The 22,610-nt window shown below is 57.3% G+C and overlaps 1 protein-coding gene across 8 annotated transcripts in view; it reads left to right on the top strand.

Annotated features, from left to right (window-relative positions):
- PDZD4 (PDZ domain containing 4) overlaps positions 1 to 19,493 on the top strand; it is a 28,748-nt gene extending 9,255 nt beyond the window's left edge. For 2 of the 8 annotated variants that reach the window (XM_016944546.4, XM_063804133.1), the window contains exons 2-8: positions 13,040 to 13,275; positions 14,265 to 14,355; positions 14,793 to 14,891; positions 15,502 to 15,564; positions 16,029 to 16,130; positions 16,428 to 16,538; positions 16,735 to 19,493. In XM_016944546.4, the coding sequence (XP_016800035.1) occupies positions 13,040 to 13,275; positions 14,265 to 14,355; positions 14,793 to 14,891; positions 15,502 to 15,564; positions 16,029 to 16,130; positions 16,428 to 16,538; positions 16,735 to 18,282 (2,250 nt within the window). In that variant the 3' untranslated portion in view covers positions 18,283 to 19,493. Of the gene's footprint in view, positions 1 to 13,039; positions 13,294 to 13,495; positions 13,785 to 14,264; positions 14,356 to 14,792; positions 14,892 to 15,501; positions 15,565 to 16,028; positions 16,131 to 16,427; positions 16,539 to 16,734 lie in introns of those variants that run through there. The other 6 variants (XM_016944545.4, XM_063804132.1, XM_063804134.1 and 3 more) reach the window with 5 other exon arrangements.
- Positions 19,494 to 22,610: the final 3,117 nt, after the last annotated feature.

Here is a 22,610-nt window from a genome sequence, read left to right as displayed (position 1 = left end):
CTTGTTAAGGTGCACTTTCTGACTGAGCCACTAGCATGGGGCCTGGGATTCTGCACTTCTCACAAGCTCCCAGGTGATGTGGATCCCACTGGCTGTGAGTAGCTAGGGCCTTGGGTAGGGACCGGGAGTAGATCTATGGTAGCCCCAAACCACATTAACATGGGTGGTGAAGTGAGGTGTTGTTTTTTTTGTTTGTTTGTTTTGTTTTTTTTTTACAAATAGAGGGTAAAAATTGTTTACAAATAGAGGGTAAAAAAACACCTATTAAATCAGAACATCCAGGAGTCGTTGCCTACGTGGGGGCTTTACAGGACATAACTTGTTCTTCCCTGCCATGTGCAGCTAACTGACCCCCTTCCCTGTCACCGGCACCCCTACCGGTATACATGTCTCTCATGGACGCCCAGACACCCCTCCCCCGACTAACTGCTCAAAGGCCTTTGGGATGAAGCCCTCCCATGTTTCTGTCTCTCCTGCCCCCAGGCAGAAAGGGTGGGCACAGAGTTATGGAAGCGGGTGGTGTGGCTTGCCCAGGAAGCCACAGTTGGGGGCGTGGGCAGCCATGCTACTTGCCGGGCCTGTCACCTCTTTGTCCCTGCTAGAATTCTTACACGTTGGTGGAGACATTTTGCAGCCACCAATGCAGTAATTAATTCAGGCAAAAATCATCACTGGATGCCAAAACCATTAGATGTAAGGTCATTGGGGACAGAATATTCACAAAGTCTCCAAATATTACCCCAAATTACCTGTGAATCAGGAAGGGAAACTGCGTCTTTACAGAGGAGAGATCTGGCAGCTGCCACCTGGACCACGTGATCAAACAGCCTCCCCAACAGTGGGGCAGCCTGACCCTGCCAGCCGCCAGATGCAGGGCTGGGGAGGAGACATACAGCATCTCCTGCAAGGTGCTCTTGTCACAACGCTCAGCCTGAATCTCACCGCAGGAATGAATCAGGCAAATTCAGACTCTGGCACATTCTATAAGGATGGTCTCTTCCAAGAAGTCATTCCCATTAAAGTAAAAAAAAATATATATTTTTCTAGATTAGAGAGGAGACATAATAACTAGAGACCTAACAACCGAATGTAATATGTGTGCTTCTTGATTGAATCCTAGATTTTTTGTTTGTTTGTTTTTTTTTTGAGATGGAGTCTCTCTGTGTCACCCAGGCTGGAGTGTGATGGTGTGATCTCAGCTCACTTCAACCTCTGCTTCCTGGGTTCAATCAATTCTCCTGCCTCAGCCTCCCAAGTAGCTGGGACCATAGGCTGCACCACCACGCCTCGCTTTTTTTTTTTTTTTTTTTTTTGAGATGGAGTCTTGCTCTGTTGCCCAGGCTGGAGTGCAGTGGCACGATCTCGGCTCACTGCAACCTCCTCCGCCTCCCGGGTTCAAGTGATTCTCCTGCCTCAGCCTCCCTAGTAGCTGGAACTACAGGTGCAAGCCACCACGCCCGGCTAATTTTTGTATTTTTAGTAGAGACGGGGTTTCACCATATTGGCCATGCTGGTCTCGAACTCCTGACCTTGTGATCTGCCCGCCTCAGCCTCCCAAAGTGCTGGGATTACAGGCATGAGCCATTGTGCCCAGCCTCAAATCCTAGATTTTTAAAAAAAGCTATAAGGGTGTTAGCGGGACAGCTGGGGAGATGTGAGGCTGGCCCATTGTATGAGTGCGGAATTCCGTGCTAAGGGTGTTGTGGTTCCACGGAGAATGGGACTGATGGCATCTTGCTTTCAAATACTTCTGCACATGTGTGTGTAGGAACCCCGAGAGCAGGTGTGGGGAATCTGCAGATGTTCCCACATGCTTGTGGGCGGACAATTTTCAAAATCCCGAGCTGGGGAAACATGAATGGGGACTTTGCTGGGTCACTGAGTGGGTGAATGTAGTGAGCCTGCGGCTTCTCCTTTCTCCTCTGATGCTCTACTCGTTGGGAGATCCCCCGATGCCTGACTTGGCCTGGAAGCTACAGTCACAACTGCTTCCAAGGTGTCCTGGATACTCCAGACGGCAGAGCTGAGAGCCAGCAGGCAGGTCAGAGCTCGGCCCCGGGCAGAGGATAACTTCCTGTCTCTGTCCCTCCCCAGCCTGTTTCCTACTCTACAGCAGTGGGGTAAGGGGAGTCCGAAGGTGGCAGCCCCCCCACCTCCGTGGCAGCCACGGGGGCCCCTGGAAGTGATGTGGCTTCACCTCCCATCCCGCGCGTTGCCAGTGAGAGTGAAAGGGGTCGCAGGCGCCGTGTGACAAGCACTTGGGATTGCGAGTCTCCCAGGCCACAACTGTTTTCTTAGCCTCTCCGGCCTCTCTTCTCGGCTTCCCAGAGATTCCTGATCAGCAAGAGGGCGTCGCGCCCCACCCGGCTGTGCGCCTGCCACCGCTGGGTGCAGGAGGGTGCCTGGGGCAGAGCCTGGAAACAGAGCTCAGCCTCCGACGGGGTTGGCGGGGCGGGCGGGCAGGAGTCCTGCCAATACAGCCACCAGCGTGGCGGCGCAGGGACGAGTGTGGTCCGCCCTGCTCCCGCAGCCGCAGCCACCCCGCCGCCGTCGTGGCGCGGTCTTTGTCTGCGGCTCCGGGCTCAGGGGGCGGGGCGAGCGCGCCTGGGGCTCCGCCCTCTCCGCCTAGGGCGCCCCGCTTCCCGCGTCCCCTAAGGCCCGCCAGTCCCTTGCCCAGCGGGAGATCGCCGCCCCACAGCGACTGCCCGTGGGGCCGACTTCGCGTCATGCCTGCCTCGCCTGCCCGGTGTTGCCCCCTCCCCTGTCCCTGTGTCCCCCCTCCCTTGCCCGCATGTCCCCCTCATGCGGGGAAAGCGGTGCCAGCACTTTCCCTGGCCTTGCGAATTGCTCTTCCATCGGTATTCAGCCGCCCCTCTGATGTTCCTGAAAACCCAACCTGCTCCTTCTCTGCAAAAAGCTCCGGAAGGCTGTGTAGATGCAGGTCGAGCTTCCCCACCCGGCCCCTCCCACCTTTTAGCAAATCCAGAGGCCCCACCTTCGCCCTCCCCTCCCGGGCTCCGACCCAGTGCATTGAGCAGCTCCTCGGCTTCCCTCCCGGGACTTTCTAGTCTCTCTCCCCAACCGGCTCAGTGTCAGGGTGCCCCAGGACTCTCCTTGGGCCTCTCCTGTTCTTGTCTACATTCACTCCCTAGGTGAGCTCCTCCATCTCATGCTTTTGCTTTTTAAATTTTTATTTATTTATTTTTAAATTTTTATTATTTTTGAGACAGGGTCTCAGTCCGTTGCTCAGGCTGGAGTGGAGTGGCACAGTCACGGCTCACTGCAGCCTTGACCTCCCAATGCTCAGGTGATCCTCTTGCCTCAGCCCTACCGCCTGCCCCCTACCTCCTCCACCGCTTGGGGCTACAGGAGCGAGACACCATGCCCAGCTTCATCTCATGATTTTTTTTTTTGTTTGAGACGGAGTCTTGCTCTGTTGCCCAGGCTGGAGTACAGTGGTGTGATCTGGGCTCACTGCAACCTCCACCTCCTGGGTTCCAGTGGTTCTCCTGCCTCAGCCTCCCAAGTAGTTGGGATTACAGGTGCCTGCCACCACGCCCTGCTAATTTTTGTATTTTTCGTAGAGATAGGGTTTCGCCATGTTGGCCAAGCTGGTCTCGAACTCCTGACCTCAAGTGATCCGTCTGTCTCGGCCTCCCAAAGTGCTGGGACTACAGGCTTGAGCCACCGTGCCTAGCCGTCATCTTATGATTTTAAATAAAGAAAAATTCCTAGTTTAATTGAACAGCAATGGTCACATGCCACCCAGTTAGCTGACTTGGGCTTGGGCCAGACATTTGGAGTGGGGCACTGGAGATGTCCACATGCCTCGGGAAGTTCAAGCTAGAGATAAAAACCTTCCATTTCCTGCCCTGGGCCTAATCCCTGAGTCCTTCCTTCCTCGGTCTTCCTCACTGCTGTGAGGATACCCCTGGTCCTTGTGGTCCTGTGTGGCAATTTTATGTTTTCTTGTGGTAAGATACGCATAACATAACATTTACCACTAGTGACTTTTAGTCTATTCTCAATGTTGTGCAGCCGTGGCCACTGTCTAGTTCCAGAACAGGTTCATCGCCCCAAAAGGGACCTCATACCCCTCAGCAGTGACTCCCCAGGCCCCCCTTCCTCCAGGTCCTGGCAACCATTCATCTGCTTTCTGTCTGCCTCTTTGCCTTGGCTAGACTGTGCTCATGCAGTCGTGTGTGCCGGTGTTTCATTCTTTTTATGTCGGGATGGGTGTACCATGTTGTGCTCGCTCATCCATTCATCCACTGGTGGACACGGGTTGCCTCCGAGTCTTGGTTACTATGGATACTCTGCTGTGAGCATTTGAGTATAAGTTTTCTTTGCATGCCTGTTCTCAACTATGGATACTCTGCTGTGAGCATTTGAGTGTAAGTTTTCTTTGCACACCTGTTCTCAGTTCTTTGGGGATTGCTGGGTCATATACATAAGCTACACCTAACCTTGTGAGGAGCCACCAGACTGCTTCCCTGGCTGCACTATTTTACATGCCCAGCAGCAAGGCGTGAGGCTCCAGGGTCCCCGCGTCCTCTCCAATACTCGTGCTTCCTTTCACTGATTCCAGCCTCCTCGTGGTGTGCGGCGGTATCTCACTGTGGTTTGGGTGTGTGTTTCCTCTGTGCGTACTGGCCGGTGCTGACGCGTCTTTTCCTGCGCTTATTCGATGTCTTCTTCAAGCCCTCACTGTCCCTTGCCCCCAGCCCAACAGCAGGTCCTGGCAGCCTACCTCTAAAACCCAAGCTGACTCTGACCACATCCCACCACCTCTACTGCCACCCCTGGGGTCATGCCACCATCATCTGTGGTCTGGACCACTGCCATTGCCTGCTGGTCTGGCCCTTACAGTCTGTTCTCCTGGGAGCTCCCTTCGCTACAAGGAAGGAAGCATGGCTGGTTTCTTGTCATCATTTAGGTCTCAGCTCAAGTGTCACCGACCCAGACAGGCTGTCCTGACCACTCTACCCACCCAGGCAGCTTTGTCTCTGTCCCCTCCCACCTTCCAACCAAGCCCCTTGGGGAGCGGAACGGGATGGGGGGTGTGTTCTGGATCCACCGTCTCTCCCTTCAGCTCCTTGGCACTCCTTTCCTATGGGGCACCCTGTCCAGGGCAGGTGGGGCAGGATTCCCCCCTCTTCCCTCATCTCCCGTGCTTCCCGGGCCCACCCCCCAGCATTTCCAGCCTGCCCGGGAGTCACATGTCCTCGGCCCACAGAATCCCCAGCACACGCCCCACCCACAGGCCTAGCCCCAGCCCTGGGGTCCCTGGCACCCCACCTGCCAGGGCCCCTCCCCTGCCTTGCTCACCCCCCAACACACCTGATTGTTGGAAAGGTCTTCCCATGCCCACCACGACCCCCTCCCACTCATCTGTGGGCGGGAGAGCTTGGTCCCTGCCGCACGTTGCCCCCCTAGCATCCAGGCCCACCACCGAGCCCCCGACAGGCCTGGGAGCCCCACTGGTGGGTGGGGACCCACCAGCTGGGGGTCTTGCTCACACCGAGGGGCTGGGGGTGGCGGTGGCTTTCCCAGGGCACCCTGCCTTGGGCTGCAGGCCGCTGGGTGGGCACCGGCTCCCTCGGAAGGCAGCGCAACCCGGGATCCTGCCGGCCCTGGCCCCCACCCTGCCAGCCGGGCCTGGGGCGATCAGTGCCCCAGCTCCTGTCCTCTTCTGCTCAGATGCTGGGTTGGGAGATCAGGGGCCACAGCTCGGCCACTCAGAGCCCTTTCTGCAAGTCTTAGAGGGACCAGTTGTGGGGTGTGTGCAGAGGGGCTGCGCTGTGGGGAGGGCGCATGGCTCAGTCCTCCTGGCCTGAGGCCCGCCTAGCCTAAGTGGCCTCCAGGACCCATGGCCAGGCCCTTCTGCAGCCTTCCAGAAAGAACCAGCTTCCCAGGGTTCCCTGGGGAAGGCCTGGGGCCACCTCCTCTGGAGGGGTGGGGCCTGTGCTTCATTCCTCCTTCCCCAGGTCCCCTTCCAGGCCACCAGGTCCCCTCCCCGACCTGGAGCCCACAGCCTTGTAATTAAATTGTAAACGTCCTTGTAATTAAATTCATGTAATATCCATTATTATTATTACTATTTTAGACTAAATTACTTAGAGCACATTGACTGGATCAAAGGCTACCATGAACGTTTTCAAGGGTTTTTATAGTTATTGACAAATTCTTCTCCAGAAAGTTGACCACTTTACACTCTGGGGTAAGATTCAGACTAAGTGTGTCTAGAAAGGGTGATGGGGTCGGCTGGGAGGAGGAACTGGGCTTGCAGGGGACCTGGGGCAGTGAGTGCTCTCAGTGTGCAAAGGGGAACTGGGCTGTCCCAAGCAGGATGTGAGGGCCACTTGGGCCACATTCAAGCAGAGGGGCCCTGCTAAGGCTTGAGTCCCCTGTTCAGAGCAGGGACCATGGTGGAAATTAAGGATGTTCATGTCAACTGTGGTTGAGATTGGAGCTGCAGTCCTAGAGTCAGCCCTCTTGGGCCCATCTTGGCAGCAAATCAGGAAGGAAGTAGATCTGTGTGCTGAAGAGTCGCCATGGGGCACGTCAAGCCCCTGGCTGAGCCGTGGTGTGCTCACAGGCTGCTGCACTCCCCGGGGCAGCGGACTGCCAGGGACTTGTATTTTCATCTTTGTGCTCCTCCGCCTCCTCAGTGTGGCGCTCTGAGCACTTCGATTATTTGAAAGGAAATGCGAAAATTTGTACAAAATCTATTGTGCTAGCACGTGATGGAGGAGGGGTCTTTGTGAACAGGCTTTGAGGGTTTGCTTGGCTCACAGCTCACTACCCAGTCAACAGGGTTGACTGCCACGGGGTGGCCTCGCTAAGGTGAAGCATGATGCCCAGCATGTGGTCAGGATGGCACGGGAGCACTGGAGAAGATGAGAGTCGCTGGGAACCTGGGCGAGGGGGGACAAGGGGCATTTGAGTGGGCTTCAGGTACGTGAAGTGTTGCAAGATAAAGTGGGTTTCTTCTGGATTGTTCCAAAGGAGGGAGGTTGCTCTCAATGAAGGAAACATTCAATAGTGAGAGTTTTCCGATAATGAGCTCAGTCAACAATCCCCACTCTCCCCATACTAGAAGCAAAGTGAATTTCTTCTGGATTGTTCCAAAGGAGAAAAGTTTGCACTTGATGAAGGAGACTTTTTTTTGGGGGGGGGTGGGGGGTGGATGGAGTCTGACTCTGTTGCCCAGGCTGGAGTGCAGTGGTGCAATCTCAGCTCACTGCAGCCTCCACCTCCCAGGTTCAAGTGATTCTCCTGCCTCAGCCTCTCAAGTAGCTGAGATTACAGGCGTGCACCACCATGCCCGGCTAATTTTTGTATTTTTAGTTGAGACGGGGTTTCACTGTGTTGGCCAGGCTGGTCTCGAACTCCTGACCTCAGGTGATCTGCCTGCCTTGGCCTCCCAAAGTGCTGGGATTACAGGCGTGAGCCTCCGTGCTGGGCAATTTTTGTATTTTTAGTAGAGTCCGGGTACATCAGACCCAGGGGCTGGGTCATGCCTGTAATCTCAACACTTTGGGGGGACTAAGCAGATGGCTTGAGCCCAGGAGTTCGAGACTAGCCTGGGCAACATGGTGAAACCCCATCTCTTATTATTATTATTTTTTAAAAGGTAGATCAGATAAATTACAGGTCCTTAATATATATTCAACAAATTACAGAAATATATAAAATTTTAATTCAGCCAAGAAACATATTAAAGTTTTATCTTCAGCAAACTGTTAGGAGTTGGGATGGAAGTAGAACTCAGGGTGAAGCCCTCTTGGGGTTTGTTGTCTAATGAAAGGGAGGTAATTAGACAATCACACATAAAAGGCTGAGCTCCGGCCTGGGTATCTTGAGGCCTCCTGGACTTGCTGTAGCATCTGGAGAAGTATGGGGCATCATCTCGCATCACTTAGCACCAGCACTGCCACCCAGCCTTGACGTGGGTCCTGTTGGCCTGAGCGTTTTTCCTTGAAGAAGGTATTAAAGGCAGATTGAAGCCGCCTGTGCCCACCCATCCCCTACGCACTTCATCTGCTCGCCTCTCTGCCGTGTTTTCCACCAAGTACATACTATGAATGAGCCTCCATTATGTGCGCCTCCATTAACTGCACATGCGGAATACCAGGAATTGTTTGTTCGACTGCTGGCAGACCTTTGGGCTGTCCCTGGTGTTTGGCCACTGTGGCCTTCATGCGCACATCCTCCTGGTCCTCCTGGTGGTGGTTCTGAAGGGCATCTCCTCACATCTCATGGCTCCAAGTGCTTGCTAGTGGGTCCCCTTTGCCCTGAGCACCTGTTGATATCCTTTGCCCATGTTCTTCTTGAGTTGTTTGTGTCTGTGTTTTCTTGTTGTTTTGTAGGAATTCTTTGCATATTCTGGAAAACCCATTATGAGGTCCATGCATTGTAAGGCTCTCCTCTGAGCCCGCCTTTTTACTGTGTTTAGGGTGTCTTTTGTCGTCTAGAAGTTTTACATCTCTTCCATTATTGCTTCCCCATTTGAAATATTGAGAATTTCATCTCTATCCCACACCATAAAGATATTGTTCTCTTGTTTTGCTTTGTCCCTGTAGGTCTTTGATCCAATTGGAATTGCTTGGCCAGGGCTTGGACTAGGTCTTCTGTCTTGGTGGGGCGAGCTCCCAGGGTGTGGAAACGTTTGCAGGTGGGGCAGGAGGGAGAGTCTGGTGGGAAGCAAGCCTGGGGTTGGCCATGTTGAGTGTTTGTGCCTTTTAGAGACTGGAGTGGTCAAGTAGGCAATCCGACGGTTGGGGCATTACAGGGGTGGCTTTACCAGTGTGCTACCTCAGGATGGTTGGGGGTGGGGCGGGGAGGCAGGGCTCTGAGCAGGACTGGAAGAGCTGCTGTCATCAGAAGGGCCACAGTGTGGCTCCTTACCATGTGCCTGGCCCTATACCTCTTTGCTCATGGCCCCATATTTTCCCACCTTGTTGGTAGCCCTTAGCCCTTCCCCAGAGGGGAGCTCATTTCTTCCTTGGGGGTCCAGCATGACTGATGAGGAGGAGAGAGAGAGCGAGCGAGAAGGCTTCAGGAGCCCGTGGCTTCCACCCAAATACCTGCCTGGCTATCACAGGCGATCACTCTGATTGCTGCTGATCCGAGGTGCTGAGGCTGTGCCCACGCCCATCCCCCTCTTGACATCCCAGCCTCCACCAGCCCGCCCAGCAAGCGCTCCTCAGTTTCCATAGCAACACTGCTGCTCGGTAATGATTCCGGGTAGAAAGGCATTCGTGCGTTCTCTGTCATCTCTGTCACCTGAGCATCCCACTGTCTGCTTGCTGTCCTGCCCCGGGAGTTCAGGAAGAAACCCTGAGGACAGCTCTGAGCCCTTCCGCTTGTGTGTTGGCTTCTCCTCAAGGGCAGTGGTAAGGTGGTAAATGTTCCCAGAGAAAAAGCCCTGATTTGGAGCATTTGCCGATTTCCCTGGTGTAAATGGTGCCACTATAGCCGATTTCAAGCCACCACTGCGATGTCACTGAACTTGGAGTTGGGGGGAATGCACACATAGTATTTCCATCTCCCATACCAGATGTGAATAACCCCAAAAGCACAGATGACAGAAAAGTGTAGTAAGATAATTAGACAGTGATGTGTTCCGAGGATTTATTGCCTTTGCTGTTAATATCATTCAGTTACCTGTACATTTCTACGGTTAAAATACCAATAATCGCTGTGTTTGACAACTGGCTTCCAAATTTCCCAGCTTCAGTTGGCTCTAGCCACTGCTGCTGAGAGTGTCGAGGCCATTCCATCATGTCCCTTTGTCTACAGCCTTCCTGAACCCACACTCTGCTGCCGCCCACCCTCTTCCATCCTGCCTTTCTAACTGTAGCCTCTCCACCAAGCACAGCATGCCCTGTCCTGACTGACATTCTTATGGTCTTCCAACAAATACCTTCTTGGCTGAAAGCTGTTTCCTTTATAGTATTTGATCCAGAAATTCCACCTCAAGAAATTTTCTCCACCTTGACAACCACTGGTTACACAAAGATTTAAGTATGAAAAATGTATAAAATGGACCCCAGAATGTGTCTTTGCCACATTCTTTATAATAAAAAATCAAAGCCACCCTTACTGATGTGATGATGAACATGATGGTCCACTGGTGTGTTGGTGTGGATGGACCTTAAGGGGCCTGCAGCTGCAAAATGGCACACATAGAAAACAGACTGGAAGGAAACAGGCCGCATGGCCAGGTGCGGTGGCTCATGCCTATAATCCCAGCACTTTGCGAGGCTGAGGCAGGAGGATTACTTGAGGTCAGGAGTTTGAGACCATCCTGGCCAACATAGTGAAACCCCATCTCTACTAAAAATACAAAAATTATCCAGGCGTGGTGGTGGGTGCCTGTAATCCTAGCTATTGGGGAGGCTGAGGCAGGAGAATCACTTGAACCCAGGAGGCAGAGGTTGCAGTGAGCCAAGATTATGCCACTGCACTTCAGCCTGGATGACAGAGCAAGACTCTGTCTAAAAAAAAAAAAAAAAAACAGCTGGGTGTGGTGGCACACACCTGTAGTCCCAGCTACTTGGGAGGCTGAGGCAGGAGAATTGCTTGAGCCCAGGAGGTGGAGGTTGCAGTGAGCCAAGATCGTGCCACTGCACCCCAGCCTGGGCAACAGAGCAAGACTCCATCTCAACAAAAAAAAGCCCCCAAAAAACAAAAAAATGAACTGTGTTTCTTTTATAATCGGACAAAACTGATTTTGACAAAAAGCTCTTTTCAGTATATGAAAATTTTGGGGAGAAGGGAGACATAGAAAACTTCAATGATTATCTACAAGGACATAGTCAAATAGAAAAAAGGTAATGCAGGAGCCGCTGCTGAGGCCACAGGGGTTCCGAGGACAAGCTGGGCTCTCCTCAGATAGCTGTCTTCCCGAAAAGACTCGTACAGCGGTGGTTCTACTGTATTGCGGGCACTAAGACAAGATTTTGCCGTCAGAATTGACATCTCTGTGAGAAACCCGGGGTGGGAGGTGCCGCCGTGAGAATGCAGGACAGAGAGTTCTTCTAAACTTGCTAATATTCGCACAACTCGGAAAAGCAGAGGGCTCTGTGCAGGCGCAGCCACCTGCGCCCACGCCCAGGGCCCTTCTGCCCTCTCATCTGGCACAAGCTCCCAGCCTGCTCCATCCCTAGGCGGACTCTGGGTCTCCTCGCCCTGCCCTCTCTATGCTGACTGGGGGCTTTGCTTCCAACTGCCAACCAGCCTCCCTGGGTCTTTTCTTGGCCCTGTTCCCTTTGCCTGATGGAGGCCAGGTGTCCCCTGCTCCAGAAGCCTTCCCCGCCTCCCACCGAGGCGTGCATGGCCAGCCGTGTGCTCCCTTAGCTGTGGGTAAGGTCTGTCCCCACGCTCACCTGCGGGGCATAGCCATTTGGGCATAATGCTAGTGTGTAGCCTCCCCAGGCCCAGAACAGCCCTTCCACAAGCCGCTGAGCCCATGAGGAGACCCTGCACGCCTGCCTCGAGAGCTGCCTCCTCCTAGAAGTGCTTCCTGCTGACCCTTGCTGGCCCCATGGCACGTGCCCTGAATTCTGGTGGAGTTCGTCCCTTCTCTACTTGCCTCCCTTCCCCAAGGAGGACTTGAAGGTCGCAGCATACTGTCCCAGGGTGCTGCGGAAGCAGCCTTCAACCTTGTGGGCACTCCTTGCCCCACCACCTGCGCTGTGTGTAATGGGCTTCCTTCTGCTACCCTTCATTGTCCTTCCTTCACCCCTACAGCATCCCGCAGAGCTGCTTAGGTCCTACTTCCGCCTTGGGCCCTGGCCCACTATGGCCTCCTCCTCCCTGACCCCTCCTTCTGGCCACCGGGCAGCCTGTCCTGGCTCATGACCTTGACTCAGTGCCACAACCTTGCTGAGCTTGCTGACGTGGTTTCCTCATCTGCAATAATGGCATCTCCCTCAAGGTTGTTGGGGGTTAGGATTTTGTGGGGACCCACATCAGGGGTCTTTCCCAGAATGTAGCACATGGCACGTGCCCAAAAAACAGTGGTGGCATTTTTTTTTTCTTTGAGACGGAGTCTCGCTCTGTCGCCCAAGCTGGAGTACAGTGGTGGGATCTCGGCTCACTGCAAGCTCCGCCTCCTGGGTTCATGCCATTTTCCTGCCTCAGCCTCCCGAGGAGCTGAGACTACAGGCGCCCACCACCACGCCCGGCTAATTTTTTGTATTTTTAGTAGAGACGGGGTTTCACTGTGTTAGCCAGGATGGTCTCGATCTCCTGACCTAATGATCTGCCCGCCTAGGCCTCCCAAAGTGCTGGGATTACAGGCATGAGCCACCACACCCGGCCTAGTGGTGGCTTTATAAGGACCACTTTCTTGGCACCTCTTTTAGGCTACTTTGCAGTTCCAGGGGGCTTCTTGTACATCAAGGCCTTTTCTCTTGGGCAAGTCAGTTGTCACTGTGAGGACACAACACCGTATCTTTAGGCATCTTCATACTTGTCCCCCAACCTGACCCTGGCCCTCCCTAGTGAGTAGACATTTGTTGAGAGACTCGGCTCATCTGAAGAGTCAAGGTCATCCTCTTGCTTGATGCTGAATGAGCACAACACAGATGCTCACTGAGTGTTGGCTGTTATGGTCCAGTCATTGCCAAGGAACTCAATGGGATCTTCATGCTAGCTCTGGCCTCAGTGCCGCCCTAGAAAGAAGTGGGTCCGGATGGGGAGAGGCCAGGAGAGCTCAAGCAGTGTCTGGAGGACGTTGTAGGGCGGTATCACAGCCTCCAGACCCAGTGCACAGAGGCTGGGTCCCCCAGTCCTTGGTGTGACTTGGCGATCCCCAGCTGGCCTTCAGTGGGATGAAGGCTGAGCAGTGGGGCTTGCCTGGGAACAGGGGCACCAAAGGTAGCCAGGGCTGCAGACAGCAGATTCCTTGCTTGAGTGGCTTGGGGTGCTGGTTGTCAGCCCAGGTCCTGCCAGCTAGGGCCTCTGCCTTGACCTCAGAGGGGAGGAGCAAGCCTTTGAGGGTTCTTACGGAGGCGTGTCTCTGCCGCAGGTGAACGGGAAGGAGCTCTCCAAGCTGTCTCAGGAGCAAACTCTGCAGGCCCTGCGCTCCTCCAAGGAGCCCCTGGTGATCCAGGTGCTGAGACGCAGCCCCCGCCTCCGGGGGGACAGCTCCTGTCACGACCTGCAGCTGGTGGACAGTGGCACTCAGACCGACATCACCTTCGAGCATATCATGGCGCTGGGCAAGCTGCGTCCGCCCACCCCGCCCATGGTCATCCTGGAGCCGTACGTCCTCTCTGAGCTGTGAGTCGCCCTCAGGAGGGCCCCGGGCCCTGCCTCCAGAGAGGGCAGGCCACCTGGAGCGGCCATCCGCACGCCACCCTCTCGGGCAGGAAGCAGGCCCCTCGGCCTCCAGAACTGACCGTGGTACCCAAGGGCTCCAAAACCTCCAGGCCTCTAGCCTTGGGCCGGGCTCCAGCAGGCGCCCCGTTGTATCTACCCCCAGGGCCGAGGGAGGACCCTCCTGTCCGGGACGTCGCTGCCGGAAGTGCCAGGGTTGAGGGCCTCAGCTCCTCCTCCTCCATCCTCTCTCCTCTGCCGCCTCACAAGCATCACTCCTTGAATCTTCTTGCATCCCTTGTCTGTCTCATTCCTCTACCTGCTCTGAATTTCCTCCATCTCTTCAGCTTCTTTCTTTGGCCCGACCGGAAGAAGGGCCTTTCATCCAGGCCTGGTGGCTCATGACCGCGTGAGCGCTGCCTCATTCTGCTAATCTTAGCCCGGGCTGCGGGGAGGTAGGCCACAGGGCCATGAGCAGCCAACCTTAGTTTTGGGGCCAGGAGGGCAGCCCCTGGAGGTAGGGTGGGCCCCCCTCTGCTCTGCAGAAGTCCTCCAGGGCCTGGATAACTCCTGGGGGCGTTGCATGAGTGGGGCCAGTGCTGGGCGGGCGGGTGGGCACCCGGAGATTGGAGAAGTTGGTCCCTGCCAGCTGGCGTGGTTGGAGGAGTCTGGTCTGGGGGACGGGAACACTAGAGGCATGCGCAGGTCCTCTGCGTGGACGCTGCACACTCAGGTGCGAGAAGTGCCCCCGGTCTTTGCATGGCTGCATGTTGCCCAGGAAGGGGCTCTGCAGGAGGCAACTGGGCCACCCACCCTTGAGAGCACAAGCAGAGCAGGTCTCCGTGCCAGGCACGCTGGGATCGGCCTGCCTGGGAGCTGGGGCTGAGGTGTGAGAGGATGGCCAGCTGGTCTGACCCCCACCTTCTCCTGGGCAGCCCCCCAGTCAGCCATGAGTATTATGACCCGGCGGAGTTTATGGAGGGCGGCCCGCAGGAGGCAGACCGCTTGGATGAGCTGGAGTATGAGGTGAGCCGGGTGGCCAGGCCAGGGCCCGCAGCCAGCTGCGGGAGCCGCCCCGACGCCTGTGTGCCTTCCTGCCCAGGCCCAACCCCGTGGCCCTCCTGGCACGCATCTGGCTGAGTCAGGGAGGGTGCGGGTGAGGTTACGTGTTCCGTCCATGTCGGTGAGTCCACGTCCCATGCACGTCTGTCTTCTGTGTCCTGTGCCTGTGTGTGCCTCGTGCATTTCCTGGGAGGGAGACCACTGAGTACGTGCGCCACGTGGGATGGTAAGAGAGACCCTCAAAGCGGGGGCTGGAAACTGAGCTCGGGGGCTCCAGAGGAAGCTGAGGGGCTGCGGGCTGAGGGGTTGCGGGCTGAGGGGCTGGGCTGTGCTGCCTGCTTCCTCACTCACGCATTTCTGGGGCTTTCTACCTCTGCTTCCTCCCGGACCCCTCGTGGCAGGAGGTGGAGCTGTATAAAAGCAGCCACCGGGACAAGCTGGGCCTGATGGTTTGCTACCGCACGGACGACGAGGAGGACCTGGGCATTTATGTCGGAGAGGTATGCAGACGGGTATGCCCCAGCCCCGAGGCCCATCCACGTGGCCTGCCTGTGGCTCAGAGGCTGCCCTTAAGGTCCCAGCTACCAGAGACAGGGCATCACAGCTAGGGTGCTGCGTGGTGAGGCGATGATGGTCGACGGCTTCAGCCACTGTCCAGTGAGGTAGTCATCTGCAGAAAGAGGCCTGTGCCTGGGTGGGACAGCAGATGGGCCTGAGAACTAGCAACAGGGTTGCTGTCTAGCCTTCTCCCGAACCCATCTTGGGCAGATGTCTTGTGTATCCCCAGGAGGGGGATGGCCCCTCGCTCCCCTCCCTACTAGTAGCATCCCACTAAAGCCACCCTTCCAGATGGACAATGTCCTACTTCCCACCAATGCCCAGGGCTGACCAAAAGCACAGGCTTCCGTGCAGAAGAGCCTAGGAGTGCCAGGGGCAGGGGCGGGGAGAGGTGACTACTCCACAGCCTCTGCCTCTGCTTCCTGGGGCTCAGAGCTGGAAGGGGAGCCAGAGAGCCTTCAGCTTGCTTTGGGGGCCCCTGAGGTGAGCCTGCCCCCTTCTACTGAAAGGGCATGTTAGGCACCAAGTCCCCAAGATGCGTGTGTCTTGCAGGTAAATCCCAACAGCATTGCAGCCAAAGACGGCCGGATCCGTGAGGGAGACCGCATCATCCAGGTGAGCACTTGCAGGCTGCAGGCCTGGCCCAAGGCCCCGCTGTGCCCGTTGGCCCAGCCACCTCTCTTTAGCCAGTCCCTAGCTCTCTCCCACTAAGAGCTAACCCTGAGGCCCAGCAGCCTGCCGTGTCCTAAACCCGGGCTGAGTCTCATCTCTCTCCTGCCCACTCACCCCAGTGGCTCCCGTGTGCCTATGGGATCTGCTGGCATCCAGGGCCCCCGCTGCTCTGAAACCTCCTGGCCCCTCTCCCTCTGCCCCACTCCATGCTCTCCTGAGCACACATTTGCTCTTGCAAGAGCCAGGCCGCCCTCTCCCTGGTACCTTCCACTTAGTTACATCCTCCCAGAGCTCAAGCCCCAGCCTAGCCCAGCCGAGCCCAGAGTGCTTGGGCTCCCTGCACCCGCCCAGGGTCCGCCCCAGGGCCAGCCCTAGCATGCTTGTTGATTGTATCCTGCTTGCCTCAGATTAACGGTGTAGACGTCCAGAACCGGGAAGAGGCGGTGGCCATCCTGAGCCAGGAAGAGAACACCAACATCTCCCTGCTGGTGGCCCGACCTGAGAGTCAGGTGTGTATGCCTGGCAGGGTGACCCGGGGCCACGACATCAGGCTTTCTGTCTTGGAAGCTGCTGGCCGTGACTAGGGCACAGATGTGCCAACAACCTGGAGTTGATGGAGGGCGGGTGGGCAGGGGTCTCTCAGGGCCCGTTTCCCCTCCTGGCCTCTGAAGGCTGAGGGGGCTGGGACGCTGCCCCCAGGTTGCTGAGCTTCACCGAAACAAGCCAAGTGCGGGGCCCAGAGCAGACAAGAAGGGTATATGGGGAGGTCCTTGAAGCTGTGGGGACACCAGGGCCTGTCTCCACAGCTGGCGAAAAGGTGGAAGGACAGCGACCGGGATGACTTCCTGGATGACTTTGGCTCTGAGAATGAGGGGGAGCTGCGTGCTCGTAAACTGAAATCACCCCCTGCCCAGCAGGTGAGGAAGGAAAAGGGCGCTGGTGGGGAGGGCGAGGAGGAGAGAACTGGGTGGAAGGCGCTGAGGCTGTGCAGGGTCTCCCAATGCTTGGCAGGGAAATGAACCAGGCCTGAAGCCCCTTCCGATCCTCCTGTGACATCCCGTGACATCCCTGTCCGTGGGACCTAACTGAGCGGTACTTACCTTTCTGCTCTAGCTCGGAAACGAAGAGGAGAAGGGGGCTCCCGATGCCGGCCCAGGCCTGAGCAACAGCCAGGAGCTGGACAGCGGGGTGGGCCGGACTGACGAGAGCACCCGGAACGAAGAGAGCTCTGAGCACGACCTGCTGGGGGACGAACCCCCGAGCTCCACCAACACCCCGGGAAGCCTGCGCAAGTTTGGCCTGCAAGGGGACGCCCTGCAGAGCCGGGACTTCCATTTCAGCATGGACTCTCTGCTGGCCGAGGGGGCGGGGCTGGGAGGGGGCGACGTCCCGGGCCTCACGGATGAGGAGTATGAGCGCTACCGTGAGCTCCTGGAGATCAAGTGCCACCTGGAGAACGGCAACCAGCTGGGCCTCCTCTTTCCCCGGGCCTCCGGAGGCAACAGCGCCCTGGACGTCAACCGCAACGAGAGCCTGGGCCACGAGATGGCCATGCTGGAGGAGGAGCTAAGGCACCTGGAATTCAAGTGCCGCAACATCCTGCGGGCGCAGAAGATGCAGCAGCTGCGTGAGCGCTGCATGAAGGCCTGGCTGCTGGAGGAGGAGAGCCTCTACGACCTGGCGGCCAGCGAGCCCAAGAAGCACGAGCTGTCCGACATCTCCGAGCTGCCCGAGAAGTCGGACAAGGACAGCACCAGCGCCTACAACACTGGGGAGAGCTGCCGCAGCACCCCGCTGCTTGTGGAGCCCCTGCCCGAGAGCCCCCTGCGGCGGGCCATGGCCGGCAACTCCAACTTGAACCGGACCCCTCCCGGCCCCCCTGTTGCCACCCCCGCCAAGGCAGCTCCTCCACCGGGGAGCCCCGCCAAGTTCCGGTCCCTCTCCCGGGATCCTGAGGCCGGCCGGAGGCAGCACGCGGAGGAGCGCGGCCGCCGCAACCCCAAGACGGGGTTGACCCTGGAGCGTGTGGGCCCTGAAAGCAGCCCTTACCTCTCGCGGCGCCACCGCGGCCAGGGCCAGGAGGGCGAGCACTACCACAGCTGCGTGCAGCTGGCCCCGACGCGAGGCCTGGAGGAGCTGGGCCACGGCCCCCTGAGCTTGGGCGGTGGCCCTCGGGTGGGCGGGGTGGCGGCCGCGGCCACTGAAGCACCACGCATGGAGTGGAAAGTGAAGGTGCGCAGCGACGGAACCCGCTACGTGGCCAAGCGGCCCGTGCGAGATCGGCTGCTGAAAGCCCGTGCCCTGAAGATCCGGGAGGAGCGCAGCGGTATGACGACCGACGACGACGCGGTGAGCGAGATGAAGATGGGCCGCTACTGGAGCAAGGAGGAGCGGAAGCAGCACCTGATCCGGGCCCGTGAGCAGCGGAAGCGGCGCGAGTTCATGATGCAGAGCCGGCTGGAGTGCCTGCGGGAGCAGCAGAATGGCGACAGCAAGCCCGAGCTCAACATCATTGCCCTGAGCCACCGCAAAACCATGAAGAAGCGGAACAAGAAGATCCTGGACAACTGGATCACCATCCAGGAGATGCTGGCCCACGGCGCGCGCTCCGCCGATGGCAAGCGGGTCTACAACCCTCTTCTCTCAGTCACCACCGTGTGAGCTGCCCAGGCGGGTACACGGCCCAGGCCCAGGGAGCCCCCTGGGGCCCCGGCCCTCACTCTCCTATAGAGATTGTGTGTGTGTGTGTGTGTGTGTGTGTGTGTGTGCACGCGCGCGCGCGCGCATGCTCGCTGTGCCCACGCACACATCTCCTCGTCTGGGTGTGCGCACAGGGCTTTGTTAGCAGAGAGAAGCCCCTGAGGAGAAGGGACGCTTTTCTTCCTTCTGCCCAAGTAAAGTGACCATGCCAGTGGCCAGCACTGGGGGCACACCTGTGATGGGCACCCCTTCGGCTGTGCGTGTGCATTCCCCATCCCCCATGCTCTTGCGTGTGCTTGCACGTGCACGCACACACACACCCAGTGCTCTCTCCACCCGACCCGTGTACTTGCAGACAGGGAAGTTGAGCTGAAAGGAGCACAAGAGAGTGTCCGGCTTCGCTGCTGAGCGCGGCCTCTCCCCGCCGCTGCGCACTGCAGTTATTTGTAGACAAAGGCACCCCTGATTTTTTGTGGTTTTTCTCCCTTTCTGTGCTTGCCAATAGTTGTTTTGTTTTGTGGACCTGCCCTGGGGGCTGGCAGCTCCTTCAGGCAGCCTGGCAGAGGTGGAACTCCCCTCTCCACTGATGGCTGGGAAGGGAGTTGGGGAGGAAGAGTGGGAGGGAGGGCTGGGGATGGATGGGAGGGAAGGGGAGGGAAAGGTGGGAGGAATGGGAAGCAGCTGTTCTGGTGGCTTCCACTCTGAGGTGTGGGAACGGGGAGCCTCTGGGGGGCACCTGTTTCCCCAGTGACTCAGAGAGAGCAAGACTGCAGGAACGGAGGGGTCCTGCAGGGTGTCCACCAAGAACTCACAGAGCCCGTTCTGCGCCCCACACCATCTGGAGCAGGGGCTTCTCTTCTGAGTGAACTGAGGAAGGTGCTTAGATGGTGAGGGGTCTAGAAACCAAGCCCCATGAGCAGCAGTGGAAGACCTCGGGCCATGCGGCCTGGGGAGGACTTGGTGGCGATCCGCAACCTGGACCCCAGTGAGAGGCGGTGGGCTGACTGGGAAGGAGAGGCCCCCAACCTCCTCAGGATTTGCACGTGTGAACTAGGCTGCCTGTGGGGTGCCCCTTAGGCTTGGAGAGCCCCAGATTGGAGGCAGACAGACTGCACCACCCCTTCCCCCCTGCATCTCAAGAATAAAGCAAGCTGCCTTTGTACTTGGTTGAATCGTGGCCTCCCTGTGTTCATTCTTATTGGGCTGGGGAAAGAGTTGTCAGTTTGGGGTGGGAGAAGGAAGAGGGGGGCAGGGTTAGGGTCAACTGAAAGCCACGCTGCAGCCCTCGGTTTGTCTTGGATGTCAGGAGCAGTGACTGTGACCTCCCATGGACAATTGTGTGGCACTCCAGGAGATATACCAGAGTCGCCTGAGTCATTTCAGAGGTGTCACAGTCACAGGGTGGTGACCAGATGCAGAAGGCTGGCAGAAGCCTGACTTCAGACTAGCCTCCAGGCAAGGGCCACGGTCATCTCCATGGACCAAACCGTAGGTGGGGCCCGCTGCTGGCACATGCCACAGAGAAGTGGGTTCCAGCCCCATCCCTCCCAACAGGGCCTGATGCCGTCCACTCTGGAAGGCGGAAGCTGCCCTCCCCATTTGGTGATCCCACAGTGCCTAGCAAGGTGCTCAGTTTGCAGAAGGCACCTAGTGGATGTCTTGGCCAGATAGATGAATAACCGCGTCGTTGCCAGGGCCCTTCCATCCTGGGAGCTCTCAGCAAACCTTCGGGCTCTGTCAAGTCCTAGGAGCCATGCTCAATGCTGGGCAGGGTCAGGGCCTCAAAGACAACTCCGCAGAAAACATGGGCACAGCCTCTCATGGGAGTGGCACCCCCTGGAGTGGGCAGTGCTGCCACGAAGGAGCTGAAGTGGTCAAGGAGGCATTCAAATTCTCCAGAAAGAAGACAATATAGGCCAGGTGCGGTGGCTCACGCCTGTAATCCCAGCACTTTGGGAGGCCGAGGTGGGTGGATCACATGAGGTCAGGAGTTCGAGAGCAGCCTGGCCAACATGGAGAAACCCCGTCTCTACTAAAAATACAAAAATTAGCCGGGCGTGGTGGCAGGTGCCTGTGATCCCAGCTACTCAGGAGGCTGAGGCAGGAGAATCACTTGAACCCGGGAGGTGGAGGTTGCAGTGAGTCAAGATCACGCCACTGCCCTCCAGCCTCGGCGACAGAGTGAGACCCCTGTCTCAAAAAAAATTTTTTTTCGTTTAAACTTCTCTTAAGTACCGAGATCTGGGCAGCAAGTCAGTGACGGATTAGACGCTAAGAAGGCTGTGAGGGGAAAAAGTCCCAGTGCCTGTTCCCAGAAGCCTGGAGTCCCGCTGCAGGGAAGGCTGGATCACAAGGGTGCCAGCTGCCTCTCTGCCGCATAGCAGCTCTGGGAGGGAAAGCCTGGCATATCACACCCCACCAGCAGGGAAGAGGGGAAGAGGCTTGCTGGCTGGATGGCAGGAAGGGGAGCAGAGGGCAGAGGCTGGAGATAATGGCTTCCCCCACCCCTCAGGGCCTCACCCCCATGAGGGCTTGGCACATCCAACCCTTGACCAGCTCCCTAACCCTGCCCCTTGGGGGAACAAGGCTCCAAGGGCCCAGCCCCTGCCACAGAGAATTGGCCGGAGTTGACTGGAGATGGAGGTCAAACTGTCCCCTTGGCCTCCCTCTAGCTGCTGGGGGGCTCACTTGGATGGTCCTAAAGGCACCCCCCTTCTTCCAATGGTGGGGTGCCCTCCAGTGTTCACGGGATGTGGGCTCATATGGGCCTGGAGCCTGGAGTCCCTTGGCTGGCTCAGGGAGAGGTGGCGCCAGGAAGGCTGGCAGCACTTGGCTACTGATGCCCTGGAATAGCAACTTCACGTCTGGGTCCCACGGCCATCAGGCTTCGTGGTGGAGCCAGAACTAAAAAGAGCAACTGGGCGCCCGACAGTCGCCCCGGTGCCTGCTGCACCCGGCCTGCCCCAGCCACCCGCCCTGCACAGGCTGCTGAGTCTCCTCTGGAATCTAGAAACTGCATCTGCTGGCAAAGCTGGTGTGGCCCCTCAGCCCCAACGCTCCTGCTGCACTGTCCTGGGGTGAGCGCCCAGCTCTTCCTAGAGGCCCACCTATTCTTGGCAGCCGGCCCCTCCCAACCCCCCTCCCAAGGCCTGGGGGTGGGAAGAGGGCTCCCTGCTTATACAGATGACCCCCTCCCCGAGACTCTGACAGACCCAGGTCACAGGCAGTCCTCACCTGCTCCTGACACCCCTGGCCCCTCAGTGCTGCTCTCTCTAGCCACCGAGCTGAAGTACTGAGGAGCCCCTACCTCCCAGGCAAGTTTTGGGCCTTCCCTTCTTTTCAAGAGCAGCCTTGGCTGAGCGCGGTGGCTCATGCCTATAATCCCAGAACTTTGGGAGGCCGAGATGGATGGATCACCTGAGGTCAGGAGTTCGAGACCAGCCTGGCCAACATAGTGAAACCCCGTCTCTACCAACAATACAAAACATTAGCTGGGTGTGGTGGCAGGAGCCTGTAATCCCAGCTACTCGGGAGGCTGAGGCAGGAGAATTGTTTGAACCTGGGAGGTGGAGGTTGCAGTGAGCTGAGATTGCGCCACTGCACTCCAGCCTGGGCAACAAGAGCGAAACTCTGTCTCAAAAACAAACAAACAAGAAAAAGGCAGCCTCTCTGGAGAATTCCATTTCTCTCCAGTAACAGCCAATGGGTGACCCAGATGTCAGGACTTTGGTGGCTGGTCCCACTGGACTCCCTGACACCTTGGAGTAGGCACTGTCACTGCCTCGCAGCTGAGCAAACCGACTTGGGTCCCGTGGCTGGGAAGGGCTCACCTGGGATTTCCACCCAGTCCCTTTGGACTCCAAGACCCTCACTGCCTCATGGGCCCTCAGTGCCACTAAGGAATACCATTAGCTAGTCAGGAGCCAAGATGTGCCAAGCTGAAAATCAGGCTGATGGGAGAGGTGCAGGATGAACTCCAGGCGTGGTGCCAGGCCGGGATGCCTGCCTGGTGTCCTGAGGGCGCGGGTGCTCTTGGGAGAGGTGTCTCTAGGAGGAAGTGATGTACCCCTCACAGGTGGGGTTTTGTTTTTTTCTTGAGACAAGGTCTCACACTCTGTCACCCGGGCTGGAGCACACTGCTGTGATCACGACTCACTGTATCCTTGACCTCTCCAGGTCGAGTAGCTGAACTACAGGCGCATGCCACCACACCCAGCTAATTTTTCTATTTTTTCTGTAGAGACAGGGTCTCACCATGTTGCCCAGGTTGGTCTCAGACTCCTGACTTC

The sequence above is a fragment of the Pan troglodytes genome, chromosome X (genome assembly GCF_028858775.2).
Source record: "Pan troglodytes isolate AG18354 chromosome X, NHGRI_mPanTro3-v2.0_pri, whole genome shotgun sequence".
Lineage (NCBI taxonomy): Eukaryota > Metazoa > Chordata > Mammalia > Primates > Hominidae > Pan > Pan troglodytes.
This window is presented reverse-complemented; position numbering and strand designations above follow the sequence as displayed.